General features: G+C 40.6%; 1 protein-coding gene across 1 annotated transcript in view; it reads right to left on the bottom strand.

The window, feature by feature from the left end:
• The window catches only part of LOC134615461 (uncharacterized), a 117282-nt gene that overhangs the window by 83308 nt on the left and 7915 nt on the right, over nucleotides 1–26059 (bottom strand). The window contains exons 4-6 of the mRNA XM_063459979.1: nucleotides 22850–22938; nucleotides 18304–18463; nucleotides 17004–17084 (exon numbers count right to left, since the gene is read on the bottom strand). Coding sequence (XP_063316049.1) covers nucleotides 17004–17084; nucleotides 18304–18463; nucleotides 22850–22938 — 330 coding nt within the window. The remainder of the gene's footprint in view (nucleotides 1–17003; nucleotides 17085–18303; nucleotides 18464–22849; nucleotides 22939–26059) is intronic.

Here is a 26059-nt window from a genome sequence, read left to right on the forward strand (position 1 = left end):
CTTAGCTCTCTGTAACCTTCAACTTGTGATGTGGACGAAAAGACCAGAAAGGCATTATTTGTTTGTTTTTTCATTGTTAAACTTGCAATATGATTCTATGAAGCTTGATAGAGAATGAATTTGTGGTTCCAAGTCATCATTCAGCAGATTGTACAAATCAAGGATTATTCCATGCGTCAAAGCTTGACAAAGGCCTCTGTGTAGGCCAAAACGTTGCTGCTTTTCTTATTCTAATAAGACTGCTATTTGAGAGACCTGGAGTGCCTGGACTTGATTTATTTTGATCTACTATGTTGGGGTTTGACAGCCCTGGGTCTGGAGCACCTGGGGTCTGAGGAGATAGTGCGGTATCTTTCAGTTTGTGTAAATAGCATGTGTCATATCATATGTCTCATACAAAGTCTTAAGTAGACATGTGCGATTCATTTCGTTCCGAATGTACATTCATCTGAATTTCATGCCATTTGGATGCTTACGAATGTCCAAGTCCCAAAGTCCTGAAGCATTGAACGTAGTTCGGAAGTGCCGAAGCTCTGTAGTGATTCGGATTTCTGAAAAGTGACAAAACAAGATAGAGGGAGGGAAAATTATGTGAATGATGACAGGAATCTTGACCAATAAGCCAATTCCTTTTGTGCAATGACATCATATCCTGTACATGTCACATCACGGCTGCCAGTGGACCCTGAAGGACATGCGAGGAAGCTGTGCTGCAAGAGCACAGTAAGTACTTTGCTCCCTCGCCGCCTGGCATGGGATGTTTGTCTCATGCAGTCTCGCGCAGTCTCTACTGCGCATGACTGCATCGGACAAACATCCTTAGCCAGCTATTATATAGGATATATAAAGTAGACATGTGCAATTCATTTCGTTCCGAATGTACATTCATATGAATTTCATGGCATGCAGACATTCTGATGCTTTTGGTGCTTCCGACAAATTTTTTTACTTACCTGAATTTCCGTAACGAATCGAACCAAATTTTTTTGCCAATGCACATCCCTAATCTCAAGCAAGCTCGTGTATTATTCTAGGGGCTTTCTGTCTGTCACTACTAAAGGGAGTCTTGAAGACGTCTTTGCCACTTCTCACCTGGCCAGCCCCCGTCACAGGCTGCTCAGGTTTCTTGTGCACCACAACTCTTTGCTGTTGCTTCTGAAGCTGGTTCTGTGGCTGGTGCTGAGTTTTCTGGTCTGCCTTTTAGAAGTAGAACCATCCATACAGTGTCCATGTTGGCACCCACTATGCATGCTAGTGCCATATTTATAGTGAATAACTTCTTCAAGGTGTGTAATTGGCTCATTAAGTTCCATAAGTGGATTGTGATATGTGTGTTTCAAACAGACTCTGCAGGTATTTACAATTATAAAACGAGTATATTTAGAAGTAAAGAAGGCCCTCAAACACCTTCCATTTTATGAGGATTTGATATAGGCAGATATATTGTTAGGACACGTAAAGGGACACTCTGGGGACTAATACAGCTTTAATACATTTGATAGGTTTTGTCCTTATTAATATGCTTTATTTTTTGCATGCTCAAATCTCTACAATTTATGCATAAAAATATATATCTTGCAAAATGTTGCACCATAAACATGCCTCATACGCGCCCCCTCACTTCAGAAAAAGACTTTCTTATCAAAGGTATGGACACAGCTCAGTTCCTGACAGCACAGAATGATCTGAACAACAAAGAAACCTGCATTAGAAGGAGAGGACACCCAGGGAGACATGTAGTAAGGATATCACTATCTCTTTATAGTTTATCGGATGTCCTGCAGCCAGATTGTAAGTTAAGGCAGCTCACTCAGTGCTGTTAGGGCTTAGACTGTGTGCAAACCTTTGACGAGGAAGTCTTCCTGGTATGAGGGGTCAAGGCTAAGGAGACAGGCTTGGGGTTTTGCATTCTGCAAAATATATAAATATATATATATATATATATATATATATATATATATATATATTTAAATCTGCAAAAATTACAAAGTTTGCAAAAATACTGCATAATAATAGTGTCAAATTTATTAAATTAATTGCATCCAAATTAAGATTGTAAATAGCCAATGTCTTAACCTGGAATCACGTGCACCTTGGAAGCTGCAAATGTTTAAAAGCCTTGTTAGTGGTTTCTGAAGTCCTTTTATATTCCTCCTTACATTTTAAATAAACGAAGAAAGAAACTGGGGCTGTTCTGAGAAATGTTAAGTGGCTTACTAATAACAATTTAAACAACTAAAACATTTTTTTAGAACAAGAACAATGTATCATATTTATACAAACTGATTCCTCAAAACATTTATTTAGTTTAATTTAGACACATTACTTGGAGTACAATTATGGTGGAGCTCTGTTATACACTGAGGCACACCAACAATATAAAGCTCATAAAGAGGGAGATTAGGATAGAAAAGAGGGACAGAGAGATTTGGGCCCAAAATAGGGACCGACCCTCCTTATTAAGGACATTTGGGAGGTATTTTTGACTTTGTTGACTTTGTAAAGAGAAAAATGTTGTGGTTGTGACTGCTTAAACTTTAGGAGCACTGTAGTCAACTAGACCACCTTATCTCAATGAAGTGGCCTTGATGCAGTGTCCCTGTTCTTTTAACCCTGCAATGTAAAATATTTACGTTTTTCAAAAACTGCAATATTTACATCTCTAGTGGCTATCGTTACAGGTGTTTTTTTATGTAAAACTCGGCCACTGGACATGGAATACCCTATGGGAAATCACTGAGCTCCTCATATACTGGATTGGACATCAGCAGAGGAAGCCATGGCTCCTCTGTGACATCACAGGAGGTGGAGAGGTATGCAGCAACAAGATAGCCTCAATGCTGGAAAAAGGTAAGTAAAACTCTATTAATTTTAATTTTAATGCACCTCGCTGGATATATTGTTTCTTAATGTAAGGCATGAAGGAGTTTTTTGCAAAAAGAAAATGTCAAAACTGTTGAAAACATTTGTAATGTGCTTGTGATCCTGTCACTATAATTAACGTCTCATCAGTAACTATTAACATAGTAATGCATAATTAGTAACAATAGATTGAACAATACATAAAAGTCAAAAAACGGTCAGCCTTTCACATTGTTATTTAGCTTGTAGGGTTTTTATAATAGCTTCTTTTATCTCATTAGAAATTTTGAATTCAAAGGAACACTGCAATCACAGAAAGCATCTCTTGATGAAGTAGTATATGTGGAAAGAGCATGTAATTCTCTCTCATTTTATAAAAAGTGTTGTATTTCAATAGAAATAGACACTTCCCCAGCTGTCAATCAGACAGCGTCCTTGTAATTTGTAAATATGATTTTTATTAATGTATTTGCAATGTATTTTCAACAAGAAATAAGCAAGAGGGGATGGGACTCGCAGGTCCCTGGAAACAACAACATAAAGTATTTGCAGTTGGGCTCGCAGGCCCCAATAAACGATGCGGACTCGCAGGTCCCACGTATTCCAAACAACTAATAGTGAGTGCCTTTGTCTCATGTAATAATTTTTTTATTTTTTTTTTATATCGATAATATGTAACAGGTTTCGTGGCATAACATGTAAATAGGTTGGTGGGAACTCGCAGGTTTCCGACCTGCTTTCCATTATTAGGTCTTGTGAGGTGTCTAGGTTCCCGAGAGATAGGCATAAAAGGAGATACGAAGGTCCCTAGGTATCCTAGTCAGATGACCCATAACTTGTAAACTTAAACAATCATAAGAAAACTAGTGTCGAGTGGTCAGAAAGAGGAGCACAAAACATTGTGTTCTGATACAGTAGTGTCAATTTGTTGTGTGACATGTTGGGCTAGCGGGATTATGGCCTTCAGGCGGTCCCCCATCCTGTCTGCAGTCGCTTGCCGGAGTTCGGGTGGTGATTATAGTAGCGTGTGGGCGTCCCAAGCCGTTAGAAGTCGGTGTGTGTGTGCGTCCGTGTGGTCGGAGGATGACTGCATCCCTTCGTTTGTGGGGTGTATTGGCTTGGCTTCCCTGTGTGGTTATCGGGTGACATGTGAGGGTAATGTTCTGCTGTGACCCGGGTAGTTGCTTTGAGGTGGCATGTCATGTGCGGTGAAGGTACTAGAATCAGGGTAAGCCTATCGTCTCGTGTGTGCCTCCCTGATCAAGGCTGTTTGCTCATCGTGTCCCGGTCGGTGGGGTCTTTTTAACCTTAGGGTATGGTACGTGCGCTGAGTTATCACCCATGAACGTCTCTGTTTGTTTTAGTATGTTCTAGAGGTGGCTCGTGTGTATATTCGTGTTGATCGATTCCCTTAATCCTCCCCGTGTGGTCGGGTCCTGTATGTCGGTCAGTGGGCTTGGTCCCCAGTGTCTGATCGGTCATGTGGTGGTTTTCCTTGTGGGTGTTCCGTCTTTTGGCAGGCGTGTGTGGCCCCTATCTCCCCTCCACCTCCGCCCCGCCGGCGTGGCCGCCCGGGCCTCTGATCACCCGTCCCTCAGCAACATGCCCCACCCACGGCCCCCATCGCTCCACGTATTTTTCCTTTGTCCCATGAGGAACGCCCTCACCTTTTCTGCGGAGCGGATCTCCTCAACCCTGTCGTACCATTGGGTTAACGTTGGTGGCTGTGTCTGTTTCCACATCGCGGGTATGAGTCCTTTCGTCCTTGTAATTTGAATACATTGAGCAAATTCAACAAGTGGTATCTGCCTTGCATAGGCTTGTCAATGAACTGTAATGCAACGCGGGCGGCTCCCTTCGTATGGAATAGCCTGCCTACCCCCATCAGACTCTCCCCTAGTCTTCAATCATTTAAGAAGTGCCTTAAAACCCATCTCTTTACGAAGGCCTCCCAGACTAACCTCTACCTCACATATCTGTCTCTTGCTCTCTCCTATAGGGCAGCACTCTACTCTCTCCTCCAGCTCTGCTTCACTCCCACCTTATTTGATTGCTATTTCCTGTCCTAATGTGTTTTATAACCCACCTCCTATAGACTGTAAGCTCGTTTGAGACGGGTCCTCTTCAACCCATCGTTCCTGTAAGTTTTCTTGTAATTGTCCTATTTATAGTTAAACCCCCCTCTAATAATATTGTAAAACGCTATGGAATCTGTTGGCGCTATATACATGGCAATAATAATAACTCATTGAGCAGTCTGTGTTCGGACAGCCATGGAAAGCTTGTACTAGGAAAGAAGGGGACGGCTAGTAGATCTGCAGCTATTACAAGCCAAGGTTTCATACATCTTTACACTTTGTTGGCTAGTGAATAAACCCTATAGTCTTCTATAATAGAAACATTGCTGTTAGGTCATAGCTTCACTGAAGCAGAATAATGGGTTACAAACTGCTCGTAGAAATTCACATTAAAGCTTGAGAATGTCTATTGTTAAGGACACTACGTAAGCCACAGTTTTCTGAAAAATGCCTGAGTTTGTGTCCATTAACATAATAGGTTGTTTTAAACATAAGAAATTATCGTTAGTAAGATAACACCCTTATTGCAGCATTTAAGACGCTTCTATGAGAAAACTGATAAATAATTGTTATTGTCGGGAAATTGGCAGCACGCACCGGTATATTCAATACAGAACTCACCACAAGATTCATTATATTCCACATTGCCAGCAGGAACCTATTAACTATGTATGACTCGTGTTTTAAGTATTAACACACAACTACTTTAAATACTTCACAGCTGAGCTCTGATTAGTAGGTGCGAAGACATTTCATTTATTTATTTATTTGTGAATTAAGGCATGAAGGCGATGAAAAGGGATTTCTGCATAAAGCCGGCGCCATTTGCATTCCTGTAAGTCTGGGGTAGGCAACCTTCGGCACTCCAGATGTTGTGGACTACATTTCCCATAATACGCTTACAGCCATAATGCTGGCAAAGCATCATGGGAGATACAGTCCACAACACCTGGAGTGGCAAAGTTTGCCAGTGTAGGGTCATACAAGGTATGTAAGGAATGGGCATACCATTTAGTAACTTAGAAAGTCTGCTGAGGTGTGAATTGTTGGAAATCCAGGGTGAAATTAAATTCTACTCAATCGAACTGGGAAAATTCTTCAAGTCAACTATGTTTTCAATTTATTTATTTGACCTAAAAATTTAAATTCAAATTGTATTCACATTGCATTCTGAAAATTCGCCTATGTACATTAGGGTTGCATAACAGAAAAAAAATATTTACATAATTTAGATTAGGTTTGCTTCATCCATGTTTTTTTGGATTCACGTAACTTCATGTTGTTGTTAGGGAGCTAAGGTTACCCTATCATTATCATACCATACTAAAGGTAGGGAGGACTTTTTTCTAATTTTTTACATACACTTAATTTAACAAAGAATCGATTTCCTTTCAAAACTTGATGAAAGGGTAATTATATAAAATAATAGCGCCCTGGTGACAGTTCTCCTCCTCCCACCTTGCAGCAAACTTCCCTTAAGCCCAGCAGCCTTCTATGCCCCCTCTATGCAATAAACTTTGTTTCCTACCCCTTCCTTGTCCACCCCAGTACACACACACACACACACACACCTCCCTCTCTCCAGCCTGCTCTCTCCTAAATCATCTAGTGTGCTGGTGTTAGTGGCAAGACAAGCATTCTCTGAGCTTATCTCTCTGCTCCTGATAGAAAATTCAATGGTTTTCTATCAGAATGATCTGACTGGAGGTCGCAGCACAACCACTCATGGGCCCAAGGTCTAACAATGCTTTTCTATGAAAGCATTTGATTGGACTTGGGACCAAGAACGAGTGACACTGGATGTTGCAGTTGTAGGCATGGAGGGCTTCGGGGAGAACTTGGTCTCAGCACTGGATTTACAGTATGTGTTTTCCTTTATTTTATTTTATTTTAATTTTTTTTCAATTTCATAAAATGGGGACAGTGATGCCAGTGACTCAGCATCCATACAGAACAAAATAACCATGGGCGAATCCTAGGCTGTAGTAACCCTTGAAGGAATTGTATGGCAGTGTTCAACAAAGTTATAGAATGAAGGACTCCCCAATTCCTAGAATCAGCACAAATCTAGTAGGATTGAAAGATGCATGGATTGCATGTTGCTATGACTTGCTGTAAGACTTTATGTGTACTATGATACTGTGTTGTTTAGTTGGAATTGTTTCATAGATCTACACCAGGGGTAGGCAACCATCGGCACTCCAGATGTTGTGGACTACATCTCCCATAATGCACTTACAGCCATAATGCTGGCAAAGCATCAGGGAGAGATGTAGTCCACAGCGCCTGGAGTGCCACAGTCTAGAACTACTCCCGCTCCTCACAAGTTTGGCATGCTTTTTGGAAATCTGACAATTTGATGAAGTATCATAAATCCTCTTGTCAGTTATTTGAAAATAAATGAATTACCAAAAGATTTGCCACTGAGCTTTCTACACTTAGAAGAAAAAAAGGCTGGTACCAGACTTGCATTACTTACTCCTTAAAGGGACACAATAATGTTAGAAATAAATATAATTATTTTATGTTTATGACCACTTTGTTGTTAAACAAAACAAACTGCACAAAAAAACTAAACTTACCTATAATTCAGTACCAGAATGCACTAACTCCTGCAGTTCAGTATATTTATATAGAGAAATATTGCCAACCTGCAGTACATGCACAGCAAACGCCATGATCTACCAAGCTACCAATGGGACATTGAATCCATCGTTTCTCCATGAGAAGTATTAACCGTGTATGACACTGAACATGAAGACCTTCCGAAATCAAAGTTCTTAACGAGTTTTTGCCTCTAGTGGTTGTCTGCCTGAAAGCCATGAGCGGTGTGTTTTTGGCCAAATATAAACATTTCCATTTCTCAGAAAAGGCACAGCACGTATGCACCAAAAAAACTAAATTAAGATACTTACATTTTAGTACTTATAACTAGAGATGTCCCGAATAGTTCGCTGGCGAATAGTTCCTGGCGAACATAGCTTGTTCGCGTTCGCCACGGCGGGCGAACATATGCGATGTTCGGTCTGCCCCCTATTCATCCTCATTGAGTAAATTTTGACCCTGTACCTCACAGTCAGCAGACACATTCCAGCCAATCAGCAGCAGACCCTCCCTCCCAGACCCTCCCACCTCCTGGACAGCATCCATTTTAGATTCATTCGGAAGCTGCATTATTAGTGAGAGGAGGGACAGTGTAGCTGCTGCTGATTTAATAGGGAACTCGATAGCTAGGCTAGTGTATTCAGTGTCCACTACAGTCCTGAATGACTCATCTGATCTCTGCTGTAAGGACAGCACCCCAAAAAGCCCTTTTTAGGGCTAGAACATCAGTCGGCTTTTTTTTCTTCCTGTGTAATCTAATTGCAGTTGCCTGCCTGCCAGCGTGTGTGTCAGGCTCACAGCGTATACTGTGCCCACTTGCCCAGTGCCACCACTCATATCTGGTGTCACAATAGCTTGCATTTAAAAAAAATAAAACATTTTTGACTGTAATATAATAGCAGTCAGTTTCCTTCACACGTGTGCGTTTCAGGGCCTGCCAGGGCACAGTGTCACACCAGTGCAACTCATATCTGGTGTAACAGTAGTGTACATTTTTAAAAAACAACACTTTTTTGACTGTGAAATAATAGCAGTCAGTTTCCTTCACACGTGTGCGTTTCAGGGCCTGCCGGGGCACAGTGTCACACCAGTGCAACTCATATCTGGTGTAACAGTAGTGTACATTTAAAAAAACAAAAACTTTTTTGACTGTGAAATAATAGCAGTCAGTTTCCTTCACACGTGTGCGTTTCAGGGCCTGCCAGGGCACAGTGTCACACCAGTGCAACTCATATCTGGTGTAACAGTAGTGTACATTTAAAAAAAACTAGAAATTTGACTGTGAAATAATAGCAGTCAGTTTCCTTCACACGTGTGTGTTTCAGGGCCTGCCAGGGCACAGTGTCACACCAGTGCATCTCATATCTGGTGTAACAGTAGTGTACATTTAAAAAAAACTAGAAATTTGACTGTGAAATAATAGCAGTCAGTTTCCTTCACACGTGTGTGTTTCAGGGCCTGCCAGGGCACAGTGTCACACCAGTGCATCTCATATCTGGTGTAACAGTAGTGTACATTTAAAAAAAAAAATACAACTTTTACTGTAATAGATTGAATAGCAGTTAGTTGTCTGCAAGCGTGTGTGTCAGGCCTACAGCGTCTACTCTGCCAACTTCTGCCAGTGCACAGTGCCACTCATATCTGTTGTCACAGTAGCTTGCACGCATAGTACCACTAATCGGAAAAAAAATGACAGGCAGAGGCAGGCCACCCCGCAGGGGCCGTCGTGGTCGTGGTGCTGTGATTCCCTTTGGCCCTAGAATAATGCCCAGTGTTCAGAGGCCACATACCCTGAACTCGAAAAGTTCTGAGGACATAGTTGACTGGCTAACACAGGACACCCAATCTTCTACAGCTTCCGCTCGGAACCTTGACGCACCATCCTCCTCCAGCTTAGCTTCAGGCACCTCTCAAGTTACCACTCACCCACCTGCCGCCACCACCAACACTAGCACCACAGCCGCTTCACTTTATCTGTCAGAGGAGCTATTTACACATCAGTTGGAAGAAATGAGTGATGCGCAACCATTATTGCCAGAGGATGTAGATAACAGGGATATGTCTCAGTCAGGCAGCATTACACACATGGACGTACGGTGTGATGATGATGATGTTGTACCTGCTGCTGCTTCCTTTGCTGAGTTGTCAGATACAAGTGAAGCGGTTGATGATGACGATGCGTCCATGGATGTCACGTGGGTGCCCGCTAGAAGAGAAGAAGAACAGGGGGAAAGTTCAGCTGGGGAGACAGAGAGGAGGAGGAGACGAGTTGGAAGCAGAGGGAGGTCGTCGCAAGGAGCTAGTGGCACAGTCAGACAGCATGCATCAGCACCCAGGGTCAGCCAGACAGCACGCCAATCAACGCATGCTGTTGCCACCACCAGAATGCCGTCATTGCAGAGCTCAGCAGTGTGGCATTTTTTTTGTGTGTCAGCCTCTGACAACAGCGATGCCATTTGCAACCTGTGCCAAAAGAAACTGAGTCGTGGGAAGTCCAACACCCACCTAGGTACAACTGCTTTGCGAAGGCACATGATCGCACATCACAAACACCTATGGGATCAACACATGAGTACAAGCAGCACACAAACTCAAAGCCGCCATCCTCCTCCTGGTCCAGCATCTTCAGCCACGTCAACCACTGCTGTCCTCCTTGCCCCCTCTCAACCATCCGCCACTCCGTCTCTCGCCTTGAGCAGTTCCTGCTCATCTGCCCACAGTCAGGTGTCTGTCAAGGACATGTTTGAGCATAAGAAGTCAATGTCACAAAGTCACCCTCTTGCCCGGCATCTGACAGCTGGCTTGTCTGAACTCTTAGCCCGCCAGCTTTTACCATACAAGCTGGTGGAGTCTTAGGCGTTCCAAAAATTTGTAGCTATTGGGACACTGCAGTGGAAGGTACCCGGACGAAATTTCTTTGCACAAAAGGCAATCCCCAACCTGTACTAGATTGTGCAAAAGGAAGTAATGGCATGTCTGGCACACAGTGTTAGGGCAAGGGTCCATCTGAGCACTGATACCTGGTCTGCAAAGCATGGTCAGGGCAGGTATATCACCTACACTGAGCATTGTGTAAACCTGCTGACGGCTGCCAATCATGGAATGTGTGGCTCTGCAGAGGAGTTGGTGACACCGCCACGACTTGCAGGCAGGCCTGCTGCCACCTCCTCTACTCCATCCTCTTCCATAACCTCCTCGGCTGAGTCCTCTTCTGCTGCTGCGTCTTGCTCCACATCAACGGCACCCCCCAGCTCCCCAGGTACTGTTCCACATCCCGGATACGGCAGTGTCACGCCGTCTTGGGGTTGACTTGCCTGAAAGCAGCGAGTCACACCGGACCAGCACTCCTGTCCACCCTGAACGCACAGGTGGTTCAGTGGCTGACTCCGAACCAACTGGAGATCGGCAAAGTGGTTTGTGACAACGGAAGAAATTTGTTGGTGGCATTGAATTTGGGCAAGTTGACACATGTGCCGTGCATGGCACATGTGTGTAATCTGATCGTACAATGCTTTGTGCATAAGTACCCAGGCTTACAGGACGTCCTGAAGCAGGCCAGAAAGGTGTGTGGCCATTTCAGGCGTTCCTACACGGCCATGGCGCACTTTTCAGATATCCAGCGGTGAAACAACATGCCAGTGATGCGCTTGATTTGCGACAGCCCGACACGTTGGAATTCAACACTCCTAATGTTCGACCGCCTGCTCCAACAAGAAAAAGCCGTTAATGACTATTTGTATGACCGGGGTGCTAGAACAGCCTCTGCGGAGCTGGGAATTTTTTTGCCACGTTACTGGACGCTCATGCGCAATGCCTGTAGGCTCATGCGTCCTTTTGAGGAGGTGACAAACCTAGTCAGTCACACCGAAGGCACGATCAGCGACATCATACCATTTGTTTTGTTCCTGGAGCGTGCCCTGCGAAGAGTGCTGGATCAGGCTGTAGATGAGCGTGAAGAGGAAGAGGAAGAGTTGTGGTCACCATCACCACCAGAAACAGCCTTATCAGCATCGCTTGCTGGACCTGCGGCAAAGCTGGAAGAGGATTGTGAGGAAGAGGAGTCAGAGGAGGAATGTGGCTTTGAGGAGGAGGAGGAAGACCAACCACAACAGGCATCCCAGGGTGCTCGTTGTCACCTATCTGGTACCCGTGGTGTTGTACGTGGCTTGGGGGAAGAACATACCTTCAGTGAGATCACTGAGGACGAGGAACGGGACATGAGTAGCTCAGCATTCAACCTTGTGCGAATGGGGTCTTTCATGCTGTCGTGCCTGTTGAGGGACCCTCGTATAAAAAGGCTGAAGGAGAATGACCTGTACTGGGTGTCCACGCTACTAGACCCCCGGTATAAGCAGAAAGTGCCTGAAATGTTACCAAATTACCACAAGTTGGAAAGGATGCAGCAGTTCCAAAATAAATTAAAAAGTATGCTTTACACAGCGTGTAAGGGTGATGTCACAGCACAACGGGAATCTAACAGGGGAAGAGGTGAAAGTAATCCTCCTCCTCCCACGACCACGCCGGCAAGGACAGGACGCTTTACAGACGTGTTGTTGATGGAGGACATGCGGAGCTTTTTAAGTCCTATGCATCGCCACAGCCCTTCGGGGTCCACCCTCAGAGAACGACTCGACCGACAGGTAGCAGACTACCTCGCCTTAACTGCAGATATCGACACTCTGAGGAGCGATGAACCCCTTGACTACTGGGTGTGCAGGCTTGACCTGTGGCCTGAGCTATCCCAATTTGCAATAGAACTTCTGACCTGCCCCGCTTCAAGTGTCCTGTCAGAAAGGACCTTCAGTGCAGCAGGAGGTATTGTCACTGAGAAGAGAAGTCGCCTAGGTCAAAAAAGTCTAGATTACCTCACCTTTATTAAGATGAATGAGGGATGGATCCCGAAAGGACTGACAGTGGGCGATACATTCGACTAAAAAAGGCCTGATGAGGGGGACGTAACAGGGATTAAACTGATAAGAATAGTACTACTTAACACACCACTCCTATCTGGTGGCACATTAGGTTGCACGCGCAGTGCTCCAAATTTGAAGTAGGAGGACCGACCAAGCATCTTTTTCCATCTCCCGGTTCATAAAATCGATGCCATATACACGTCCCCTGATAGGGGACGTAACAGGGATTAAACTGATAGGAATAGTACTACTTAACACACCTTATAATAACGCAGAGAGAGGCAATGCAGAGAGAGGAGTCCGAAGAAGAGGAGTCAGAGGAGGAAGGTGGCTTTGAGGAGGTGGAAGACCAAACACAGCAGGCGTCCCAGGGGGCTTGTTGTCACCTTTCGGGGACCCTTGGTGTTGTACGTGGCTGGTTGGAGGAAGAGACCTTCAATGACATCAGTGAGGACAAGGAACGGGACATGGCTAGCTTGGTATCCAACCTTGTGCAAATATGGAGTTTGCGGTTGTGCAAATGGACTGTTTGCGGTTGTTTGCGGTGCGTTAAACGGGGAGTTTGGTCTGTCACTGTAAAGCGGGCGTAACCCTTACACTACCTGATCAATGCAACATCATACCTGATGTTTTAAAGCATGTTATTCCAAACAATTTAGGAATGTTAGGTGATTTATGCCCTTTATGGATTAAAACCAGACTCTGCATCAACTATGTAATTTTCCATGGGAGTTTTGCCATGGATCCCCCTCTGGCATGCCACAGTCCAGGTGTTAGTCCCCTTGAAACAACTTTTCCATCACTATTGTGGCCAGAAAGAGTCCCTGTGGGTTTTAATTCACCTGCCTATTGAAGTCTATGGCCTTTCGCCCGGTTCACCCGTTCGCGAACATTTGCGGAAATTCGCGTACGCCGTTTGCGAACGGAAAATTTTATGTTCGCGACATCTCTACTTATAACCTTGTAATCTGGAGCCAAATAATCTGTTCAATGGATTTCTATAGAACTTTATATATAAATTAGTGTGAATTCATATATACAAGTTTTCTAACTCAAATGTAAAGAAAGAGTGGCACATGATATGTTACTGGGCGTTTGTAATTAATCTGCTATCATTTCTGTCAGTCCGATTCCCGAATACTAAAATGCCAGCAGAATGCAAAGATACAGCACAGGGCATTGGTTTCCCTCACCCTCCCTCTCACTCCCAGACTGTACCCGAAACCTGTACACATTGATCTGTGTACATTTCTGAACAGTGCAGGGGTGAGCTCATTTACAGTCCTATTAGGTCTTTCTGAGTAAGTGACCTCCAATGAGTTCTATTCCACCAGAACAAACATTTCCTAGCAATTTTATCCCCAAAATACAATGAGCGCTACAACATCTTATGGCGCTAATATTCACAACTTTAAAAAGACTAACATCGACAAGATATGCCAACCATGCAAGTAACATCCGCCTAATAAATTACTCCTTAAGGCTGGCAAGGACCCAAAACAATCTCCATACACCAGGCCACCACTTTTTTTCTTATTTTTATTTTATTTTGTATCCTGCACTCCAGCATCTCATTACCACCTTGCCCCTTCTGCCACCTGCATTTTTTACATTGCATTAACAATTTTGAATAACTCTCCAGTATGCCCTGTATGCCATGACAAACTACACTATGATGGTTTAGGGTAAAGAGTATACAGGTAGCTTTAATAACATCATTCATTTATTCAGTGTTAGGTCCAATAGCACTGTTCACCCCATACCCATGTAAAGCAGCAGTACAGCATGAGAGGAGTTTAGAAACTGTGTACCTGGGTAGCTTTACCTCTATCCACTTATGCACAAGGGAACCTAAAATCGACATAGGGGCCCAAAATCTACATAAGGATAAGAGGGATAACTACAATCAAACAAGAAGATTGGGGAAAATGTAGTACCTAATCCAAAAACCTGCATAGAAACAACAAAGCTGACACCCTGATTCCATGCACACTGCCCTTGACCCCATATTGCGTGGTCACTAAGTAAAAAAACATTGTATAAAGATTATCCTGAGCCAAGTGAATATACCAGCCCTGCTCTCTAAAGCCCAACTACTCCTTCCATACCATAAATACCTTTCCCAAGTCTGGCAGGATAGGGACTTGCTGAAGAACTATAGCAGAAGGTCTAGATAATCTTCCACAATAAAATGGAGAGAATAAGTTAATATGTCACTACATACTACATATGTCAACAATGTTACTATCCACACCTGGTGCAGGCCATGCAGTGATCTACACATTACAGCACATGTATAACAAAACAAAAATGTGCAACACAGATAATACTGATGGAGAAGATGATGACAGTACTATTTGTGGCGAAACCGACCTCGCCACGTGTCCTTGGAGGGGGCTGCTTGCCCCCCTCTTGCCTTTAGACTATGGCCCCTGTTCTTTTTCCCTGCAGAAAGGCTGGTTTGTGCCTTTCTGCGGACTGTTAAAGCCATGCTACCCCAGAAAGCTATGCCATGGAGCCCAGCCATATACGGAAAGACTGTATGAAATACTTTAGCTCCATGGCAATTGAACTGTATGTATGTGATCTGAGCGCCATCCGGTAATAATGTGCCCTCATTAAGATATCTGGGGATAGGTAGAATGTCTGTATTTTATGTAATAAATGTAAGCTTGTGTATTTTATTGTATTTTACTGTCTTTTTACTGTCATGTGCTTAATGGAGTTTTGCCTCTGTCCTTGGAGATAATCGGATTACTTCTCAATTATCTACAGGATAGAAGACTCTGTGGAACTGGTTTTGGGCAGAAAAGCCATGCATCATTTGGTCACAAAGGACTTCGATCTATCTTTTGGACCAATGGACCAATTTGGATGATTTTGACATATGTTTGTATTTAGAGTATGCTGATTATGAAAATGTGAATGTGATGCATACTTTCAAAGTTATGAATAATGTGGAAAAACTGTATTCCTCTGCCTGTGATAATTATATCACCCATCGTGTTCAGTAATCATATCACAGGCAGAGGGGAGGATTTTGTGTGGCAGTGTCTGTGTGTATTGTACGGATTGATTGGTTGTTCTGTAAAACCCTGTGGGCAGTACTATGTTTGTGGATTGGGAATAAAAGAGGCTGTATGTGCCAGTACGGTCAGGTTCTGCTTAACCCTCAAAACGAAGTGTCGTCTTGTTACTGGAGGAATCTGCTACAAGGGATTGCTATGCTATTCCTACTCCCATGCTATATCACTACTAAGCTCTTGTAAGAGCTTGTTCCTGTCTTGGTCTCTGGAGGAGTCTACAGTGGTTATGGTGTTGGCTGGAGTGCTTGGAGCCCTAAGGAAGCGCTAGGAGCATCCTTCAATGGAGGTACCCAGTCGGGGTGCCACGTGATCCGTTACACTATTATACTTCCATGAAACCATGCATACCTCCCCATACCTCCAGAGCTACATCAAGGGGAAACATCTCCAGAATAGTTAGGTTCTGCACTCAACATGTCTCTTTGAAACGCTTGTCTCTTTGAAACACTTTGTCAATACTGAGAATTGTAAACTTTAATTTAAGAAAAAGGCCTTAATAATTTACTGAATTTTCATTTTTTTCTCAGTTTTCAATCATTTTGCAGTTTCAGTGTGACTTTCGTATTTTCTTTTTTTTTTCTATTAATCTTATTGGTGCCTACATTTTGCATACGTTAGGATAACTATAGAATAATGCAGCAGAATCCACCCACATTCTAAAAGCATTCTCCTTTGGTTCTTGAATTATGTATTTTAGTATCCTACACAAATTAACAGGATACACTGATGGTAATGCATACATTACTAAAACTGTACTTGATCTTGCTGGGATATTCCTGACCAGTGGATGATCCTCCCCATGTGTGTTGTGCCAAGAAAGCAATTATATTGGTTGTGGCTGCTGTTATGTAGAAATCATTTTTATATTCAGAACATTTTTGCATTAACATTTACAAGTGTTCTTTTTGCAAGATGCAAGTAATAAATAGACTCACAGGGACCTCTAAGCTGGAAAGAAAAACGAAATCAATACTTTGAAGGCAAACTATGGCAAAATGTAAGAAAAAAAATATTCATTTAGCTTTTAAGGAAAACTCCAAGCACAATAATCACTACAGCTCGCTGTAGTGGCTATGGTGTCGGGAGTGCCCAGGCACCCTTTGATTGTAAGGAGTCAACCTATTTTTGAATGATTTGACTTCTTACATCCACTATGAATGCTGGGAAGTCAGAAGCTCAGGAGAGCTACTTGAAGTTCCTTAGAATATTCACATTTAAAAAATCTTTTTTCAAAATCATTAAGTTTAATTAAATGTAAGAAATGTTAAAAAAAAAATAAAAATTAGAAGTGCAAATCTGATGACAGTTTTATTTATGAAGAGTCATTTCTAAATATCAAAGGTTTTATTGAAGTAACATTTGTATCCATTAAGTTTTGATACAGTGACTTGTTTAGATCACCAGAACTTTATAATGTACAGATATTTTTTAAGACATTTTATTTGCTGTAATTACTGTACCTCTTTCTCAATGACTAATAGTTCCACATCTGTTTTACATATGAATGAAATCAGTCTCTGATTTGTGATGAGTCCAATATCCTGCCAAAATAAAAATACAAATATATACATACATAATTATTCACTAAACTCTAAACTGTAGCAAATTAAAATCCAAAAAATCCAAATAGCAAAATGTAGATTAAAATAATGACGTTGTGTCCTCTTTCTCACTGACTAGGGGGCTGCAAGTGAGATTCTAGAGATGCAATTGCTGCAATGCCAGTTAGTGACTAAAACATATGGAATGCCATTGGTTTTGTATTACAGGGTGCAGCACACACAATAAAGGTTCCACTTGCTCGCTAGTATTGGGTATCTCGATTGACTTCAATACTTGTGATGATTCCCGATTACAACCCTGTTTATACATCTTAAATTCCTGAATATATGGAAAAAGGCTTATTCTACAGGGCAAAGAATTATATTTCCTATATAACTTTGCAGTTTTAGGATTTGAGAATTAGAGTCATGCTTGAGAGGGTTAGGAGAATTATGGTTATAGGGTTTTGAGTTAGAAAAGGGTTAGGGAACACGTAGGGTTAGCAGTATGGGCTTGGGTGGATAAGGTTTTGGGTTTTAAAAAAATAGGGTTTAGGTGTTTAAGTTTAGGAGAATTGCTGTTATGGGTTAGGGTTATGTAAAGTAAAGTTAGGGTGTAGGGTTATGATAGTTATGTTTTTATTTTATGTAAATAAAGGTTAGGGGGTTGATGTTGAGAGAATGAGGTTTAAGATCTCATGGACAGTGCCATTTCCCCTCTTCCCCTTAAGTGTTATATCAGTATCATGATGTAGACTTGGCAAACACCATTTGCCGGGTCCCTTTCTTTATTTCTGTATTGGTATGTGGGTTGTGATATAATGTCATACACCAACTTTTCACAAACACAAACAATGCCACGGCACACAACTATCCCTTGTGTGGCCACAGATTGGACCCATTAGTTGTACATTGTGAGGTTTTGCCTGGGAAACCTTCTAAAGAGTAGCACTGGTTACAAAACCTCAGAACCAAGGATTCCTGAGGGAGTCAGTGCCACTTATTTCAATGGAGCAAAACACAGAACTTGAGCTGCCCCCTATCACCTCCTGTTTCCATATGCCAAAATTAATTTGTCACATTTGCTTGTATTATAATGTAATAAATGATAAAAAATCTAAGAGTAATTTAACCAGTTGTTATTAAAAAAAAACACAACAAAATGTCTCAATAAGAAAAGTTCTGTAAACAAATCAAAGTAAAACATTGTAAGATTTACCCCAACAAAGTCTCCTTCCTCTACTTCATATAATGTATTAGAGGTGGCGTTCGTTTTCGCGTCCGCTACTCCGGTGACGGCATTTAAATGTCCCGACAATACGATGTAGCACTCACAGGGCACGTGTCCTTGTTTTATAACTAAGGTTTTTGTTTCATACCTAGAAGAATAAAGTACATACATCGGCAAATATAATCATATATTAAATACAAACCCCCAACTGTCAAACATTGTTTAAAAATAAATAAGACACAGTACAGCATGATGATGGTCTCTGTAATGGCTTCAATGGTAGCTGACAATAAGTGGCTCCATATAATTATATATGCCTTATAATTATATGTTTGTGGAATTTCTATTTTGCAACTGATTTTCCTCCAAAAAAAGATAATGAAAGAGAGAAAAACCTGTATCTCCAGAACATAGCAAGATAGGGCATGAATAGTACAGACAAGTGTTTGTAATGAATGCTGTGCTGTGACAGTGCAATCAATCACCTTAATGTGCCCATCAACTGCAACAGTATTTATGCCTGCTTGAAGGTATGACACCAAGCTTGGCGTCTACACATTCTACATTACCTGCTGCTAGACTATGGGCGGTAATTGGATATGACAGACTGGACGAGAGAGAGTGTGTGTGTTTGATGATTTTATATTTTAGCATAATTCATGTTTCAACATTATGTATGTTCTATATTACATGGTTATTTAGAGTTAAGATTAGGTTTAGAGCCGCGGTAAGATTTGAGTTAGAGCTAGAGGCAGAGGCAGGATTATTTCAAGTTTAGGAACGCATTGGAATATTATGCCTTGATATATTGGTGGGAATTATAATCCCACGTAGTGGGCGATATTTGCAGCTGCTGTCTTTAATTTAGCTCCACTCTTTATAATGGTATGCTGGGAGAAGAGCGAAATAAAATAATTGCACTGTTTATCAAACATAATTAATTGCTACTGCCTGGAGGCGTTACTCTTACTAACCTTAGGCAGAATGAAACTACACCAGTTCAGTTAACTCTTTCAATATGTGCTGCTCTCCCCAGTGGCACTGATATTTTAAATGAATTTAATAAAGTAGATCTGTAGTTAGCGAAAAATTATCCGCTCCCTTATACTGATCAGTGCTCCCTATTAAAATAAATACATTTAAAAACACACATAGGGTTAGACCTTACTGAAATATGGTAGGAGGCTGAATTTGTACTGTCTGGGGTAGTAGCCATTCATTGGCCCAGATTGGGACACTATAGTCACCTGAACAACTTTAGCTTAATGAAGCAGTTTTGGTGTATAGAACATGCCCCTGCAGCCTCACTGCTCAATCCTCTTCCATTTAGGAGTTAAATCCCTTTGTTTATGAACCCTAGTCACACCTCCCTGCATGTGACTTGCACAGCCTTCCATAAACACTTCCTGTAAAGAGAGCCCTATTTAGGCTTTCCTTATTGCAAGTTCTGTTTAATTAAGATTTTCTTATCCCCTACTATGTTAATAGCTTGCTAGACCCTGCAAGAGCCTCCTGTATGTGATTAAAGTTCAATTTAGAGATTGAGATACAATTATTTAAGGCAAATTACATCTGTTTGAAAGTGAAACCAGTTTTTTTTCATGCAGGCTCTGTCAATCATAGCCAGGGGAGGCGTGGCTAGGGCTGCATAAACAGAAACAAAGTGATTTAACCCCTTCAGGACGGAGTCAATAGTGCACGTTCTGATCAAAACAAAACGTTAACAAAAACTAGAATTTGCGCTATATGTCTGTTCACCCGTAGTTCCCCTCTTTCATATTAAATGCACCCACACTTATTATATATGATTTTGTTCAGGAGAAACAGGGCTTTAATTTATCATTAACTATTCATATATGGAACATAATTCATTATGAATAAAATTTTAAAAAAATGTGAGAAAATAAGATTTTTTTTTTAAATTTGTATTTCCGTCTGACATTTTAGCTGTGAATGTCATAATACTGTTAGGTTTTACTGCACAAAAATGCACATATTTGTAATCAGCGATGTCTCACGAGTACAACAGTACCCCCATTAACAGGTTTTATGGTGTTTTGGAAAGTTACAGGGTCAAATATAGAACGTTCCATTTTCAAATAGAAATTTGCCAGATTGGTAATGTTACCTTTGAGACGGTGTGGTAGCCCAGCAATGAGAATTACCCCCATAATGGCATACCATTTGAAAAAGTAGACAACCAAAGGTATTGAAAGTGGGGTATGTTTAGTCTTTTTTAGTAGCCACTTAGTCACAAACACTGGCCAAAGTTAGCGTTCATATTTGTTTTTGTGTGAAAAAAGCAAATAACGAATATTTGGCCAGTGTTTGTGACTAAGTGGCTACTAAGAAAGACTGGACATACCCCACTTGCAATACCTCGGGTTGTCTACTTTTGCAAATGGTATGCCATCATGGGGGTAATTCTCATTCCTGGGCTACCATACGCTCTCAAAGGCAACATAACCAATCTGGCAAATTTCAATGTCAAAAAAATGAAATGCAAGCCTTATATGTGCCTCTCTAACTTTCCAAAACACCATGAAACCTGTACATGGGGGGTACTGTTATTCTCGGGAGACTTCACTAAACACAAATATTAGTGTTTTAAAACAGTAAAACATATTACAACAATAATATAGTCCATAAAAGTGCCGTTCGTTTGTAAAAAATGCAAAAAACGTCACTTTTACTTAAAATATCATCATTGTAATACAATTTACCAATTTGAAACACTAATATTTGAGTTCAGCGAAGTCTCCCGAGTAAAACAGTACCCCCCATGTATAGGTTTTATGTTGTCTTGGAGAGTTACAGGGTCAAATATAGTGCTTGCAAATTAAATTCTCAGCACTTTCTCCCTGTGTTGTCAGGTAAATTTTAATTAATCAAATCACCTAATTATGTTAAAAGATTACTTAAATATACACGTAGAATTTTAATATATATGCATTTATAGGTATTTAAATTCTACGTGTAATCTTTTATGTAATTATATGTATTTATCTATATATATATTTTTGCGGTTATTTGCATTTTATATATAGATAGATATATATCTATATTTATATATAGATAGATATATATAGAATGTCATTCTAAGTGTATTTTGTTACCAATATATATATATTAATAACAAAATACAGTTAGAATGAAATTACATATGTATATATAATTTATATTACATTTTGTTTCAATATTTTATTTATTAATTTTATTATTTTATTTATTTATTATTGTAATTATACATATTTATATATATAATATATGTATATTATATATATATGTAACATCATTCTAAGTGTATTTTAATACTAATATATATACTGATATTAGTATTAAAATACACTATGTATGACGTTAAATATATATTATATACATATATATTATATATATATAATATATATACATATATTATATATATAAAAATGCATTTAATTTATTTTATAACCTGTCTAATTTTTTTTTTTACACCTCCTACCAGCAGGGGGACTGTCTAATATTTTAGACAGTCCCCCTGCTGGCAGATCCACAGCCAGCTATAGGGGGCCATGTGATCGCTCTTTGAGAGCGATCACATGGCCCCTGGGGGCCTGATTTGCCGTGGGAGGGCTGCCAGGGCTGTGAGGCAGTCTTCCCGAAGCGGAGCGCCGGGAAGGTGAGTATAACGGGCGCTCCAGGGGCTTCAGCCGTTACGGCGTGCTATGCCGTCACAACGGCTTTAAAGCCCACTTAAACCGTGACGGCATAGCACGTTGTAACGGCGTTAAGGGGTTAACTCCTAAATGACAGTGAATTGAGCAGTGAAATTGCAGGGGAATGATCTATACACTAAAACTGCTTTATTTAGCTAAAGTAATTTAGGTGACTTTAGTGTTCTTTTAATGTTGTCCTAGGCCCAGACAAAAATATGTGCTGCTCACTCACAGACAAAACCTGCTTCACGCTCAGAAGCCCTTCCTGAATATGTGTGTGTGAGTTTGTGGCACATACACCCTTTCTCAAATATGCACACATCTTCACGCAATCACACACACTGACACATGGAGACACAGCCAATCACTAAAAGGCTTAGAGGATATGAGGGTAGATGCTGGGAAGGTTTTGAGCTGCCCACTGGTAACAACGTGCATTGTATTGAGAGGAAATAGAAACAATGGATATGGTATAAGGTTTTAGAGTGCATGTATCCTGTGAGTATGTTTTAATGATCCCAGAAGGCACATTGGGACCTGCTGCACTTTTAATTTCAGCGTAAATAGTATTTATTAGAAAAAGCTGTTATTATTGGCAAATTGTTAATGGTACATTTTTTGGGCTAGCAACATATGAAATAGAATATTTTTTTCTAAACCAATATGTTGTAGAGAAGAAGAAATGGTACAAGCAATGGTAAGGTCATGAGTATTAGAACAATCACATTCTAGAAGCATTCTAGATTAAATTTGGTTGGCCAGTTATTCTCAAGATCACTCCTCTATAAAAACAGAATGCGTGTAAGTTTCCATAATAGACGGTAGAATGCTTTACTTACATTTGGTAGACTATATGCTGACAGAGTTCCAGCTGAGTTTTATCCCGAAGACTCTGAAATGCTCTGTTTTTCTTTAAGCAAAACTGAATCTGTAAAATAAGAATTCCTATTAGATATTTGTAAATGTTTATTACTGTTTTATAAAGCATGCCCTTTTTCCCTATCGTTGGCAGTAAACTCAATTATTATACTGTGCAAATATGTGCTGCACTTAACGTTTAATCCACCGTGGCTCTGTGTTCGGCTTTCTTCGTTTCCTGTTCTACAAGTATTTGTACAGTATAACGATGTGATCAATAGCATAATATCGATTTCATCAATGTTTTGTATGCTATTACACAACAGGGTATATTACAAGCACTGGGGAAACAGCCAACAACAAAATGAAATAGTAATATGCTGAGGTAGAGCTAAAGTAATGTCAGAGACGTATGAATGTGTTTGTGTGTGTATGTGTAGATATGGATTAACATGGGCCAATATAAACTATATGTTGAGTAGTGGGATAGACAGCCAGGTGTATATTGCAATAGATACCATGCGTCATGACAGAAATGTAGCAAGATAGTAAGATAGTCTATGACAATGATTCCGACTTTCTTATTGGCATTGAAATTGTAGGTGATGTGATGTCAGAACACCTCATGTAAGGGACGTAAAGGCCTCTCCAGGCACCAATACAACTCTAATGCATTTGATAGATTTTGGCTTCATTAACATGCTGTATTTTGTCCACGCCAGAAAGACTACTGTGTCAAAAATATGCACACGGTCTCATCCCCAACAGCAATGAGTTAACAGCTTTTAATTCACAACCTGTCTGCAGACAGTCAATGAAACTACATACAGATAGTGATATCCTTACTACATGCTTCCCTGGGTGTCCTTTCCTCCTAACGCAGCTTGTTTTGTAGTTCAGATCATTCAGTACTGTCAGTGGCTGAGCTGTGTGCATACGTTTGATAAGGAAGTATTTTTCTGGAGTTAGGGGGCGTGGCTAAGGAGGCAGTCTTGTGGTGTACCATTCTGCACAACATTTATTTGTCATATGCAGAAAACAATAAAGATTTGAGCATTCAAAAAAAGATATTAATGAGGCCAGCAACAAATAAATGAAATAAAGTAGTATTAGTGCCCAGAGTGTCCCTTTAACCTCATATTCTTTGCTCAGTAATATCATCTTATTATTATTATTATTATTATTATTATTAAGAGCGCCAACTTATTCCACAGTTCAAAAAGGGACTGTAACAATAAAGGAGACAAACTATCTTAAAATGTAATAGGGATGATAGAGTGGTGAGGGCTGGGTATAAGAAAGGTGGGATATAAAAACACAACAGGAAGGGTAGCATGGGGGATACCAACCAGATGACAGGGTGGAACAGCAGCAGAATTGAGGTGAGACTGAAGTGGAGAATGGACCCACTAATTAAGTTGAGAGAGTAATGACAGGTACTTTGGGATTCCATAGACTATTTTGAAAGGTAGGTTTTTCGGGAATTCTTAAAGGATTGAAGACTATTGGAGAGTTCGATGGGGGAGGCAGGTTGTTCCATGTGAATGGAGAAAAGTAAGCGTGGGTTAGCAGTACGAGCAGCAGATAGAAGAAGGTCACAGGAAGAGCAGAGTGGCCGAGATGGAATCTACCTATGAATTTGTTAAGAAATGCAGCTAGGCTAGTCTTGTGGAGAGCTTTGTAGGTAAAAGTTAATATTTTTATTTGAATTCTATAGTGTACAGGAAGTCAGTGTAAAGATTGTATGAGAGGAGCAACAGGAAAGAAAAATCAGCTTGTCAGCAGTATGTATTAATGGACTGTTGAGAGGAAGTATGGTTTCTAGAGAAACCAGTTAGGAGAGAATTACTGTAATCAATGCAAGAAAGAGCGTGGATAGGTTCCTAAGTAACATCTTGTGTAAGAAAGGGACAGGTGATGGAAATGTTTTTAAGGTGAAATTGGCAGGATTTTGGTGATAGAGTATATGTGAGGCATAAAGGTGAGCCCAGAATCAAAGATAACACCAAGATTGTGAGCTTGCAAGGACCGGCTGATGCACATTTCGTGCAGGTAGATTGGCAGAGGAGGATTCTTATTACAAGGAAGGAAGATAAGAAGCTCATTTTTTGACAGATTAAGTTTTAGAAGGGAAATCCAATCAGAGACAGATGAGAGGCAACTGGAGATTCATACTAGGACATGGTTTCCAGATGCTTTGTTGTCTCGTGTTGTTATAATCATGTTCTGCCTATTTAAAACTCGTTCATGCCTTCTCTAACTGCTCGATTATTGAGTCACCTGACTCAACGTATGTCTCCTGGCACCCATAACTAAACAGTTTATTTACTGCCAAACTATATTAAAACACATAAGAAGATTCTACCCATCTAAATATTCCTCAAAGTTGCTTTAGGAACTCATATTATGTAGGGTAATAACTGCTTGATCCAAGGATAAATCTGACTGCCATTCTGGGGTCAAGAAGGAATTTTTTTCCCTAGCTTGTTGCAAAATTGGAAGTGCTTCAAACTGGGGTTTTTTTTTGCCTTCTTTTGGATCAACAGCAAAAATCATATGTGAGGAAGGCTGAACTTGATGGACGCAAGTCTCTTTTCAGCTATGTAACTATGTAACTATGTAACTATGTAATATTGTATATATATTCTAAATATCATTATCTGCCATTATTGTTTGTTATATTTGCCTAAGTTGTTTCTAACCAAGTTAACTCCATTGTGTTGTCAAAGTCCATGCCACAAGTGATAAATTAAAGTTTTTATTTACTGCCTAACTACTAATTCCTCCAAATATTGCATATGTTACACCATCAATCCAGGAATCGTGGCATGGGGTTGGTCGATCACCAATCTCTTATTGCAAATAATATTGTCAAATATTTCTTGAGGCCTTAGACAACTGATTGCATTTTTCAAGATTGTTTTCAAGAAGATTATGTGGTCAGAGTAGGTCCACTATGTGTATACTAGAACCACTTTGGACGCCTCTTCAATACAAGTCCCTTGATTAAACATTTGCATAGACAAAGATATCATTTTATTCATATATACAGCACTAACAGATGCAATCAGAGCTATCCAGTTAGCTATAGAGAAAAGAGTTAGTAAAGTAAGCGCAGTATAGACTGAGATATTATAATAGAAGATTGCAGTTTTATGCTCAGTTCGAGCTTAGTAGGTAACCCCTGTAAC

Source organism: Pelobates fuscus, chromosome 6 (assembly GCF_036172605.1).
Source record: "Pelobates fuscus isolate aPelFus1 chromosome 6, aPelFus1.pri, whole genome shotgun sequence".
NCBI classification, from domain to species: Eukaryota; Metazoa; Chordata; class Amphibia; order Anura; family Pelobatidae; genus Pelobates; species Pelobates fuscus.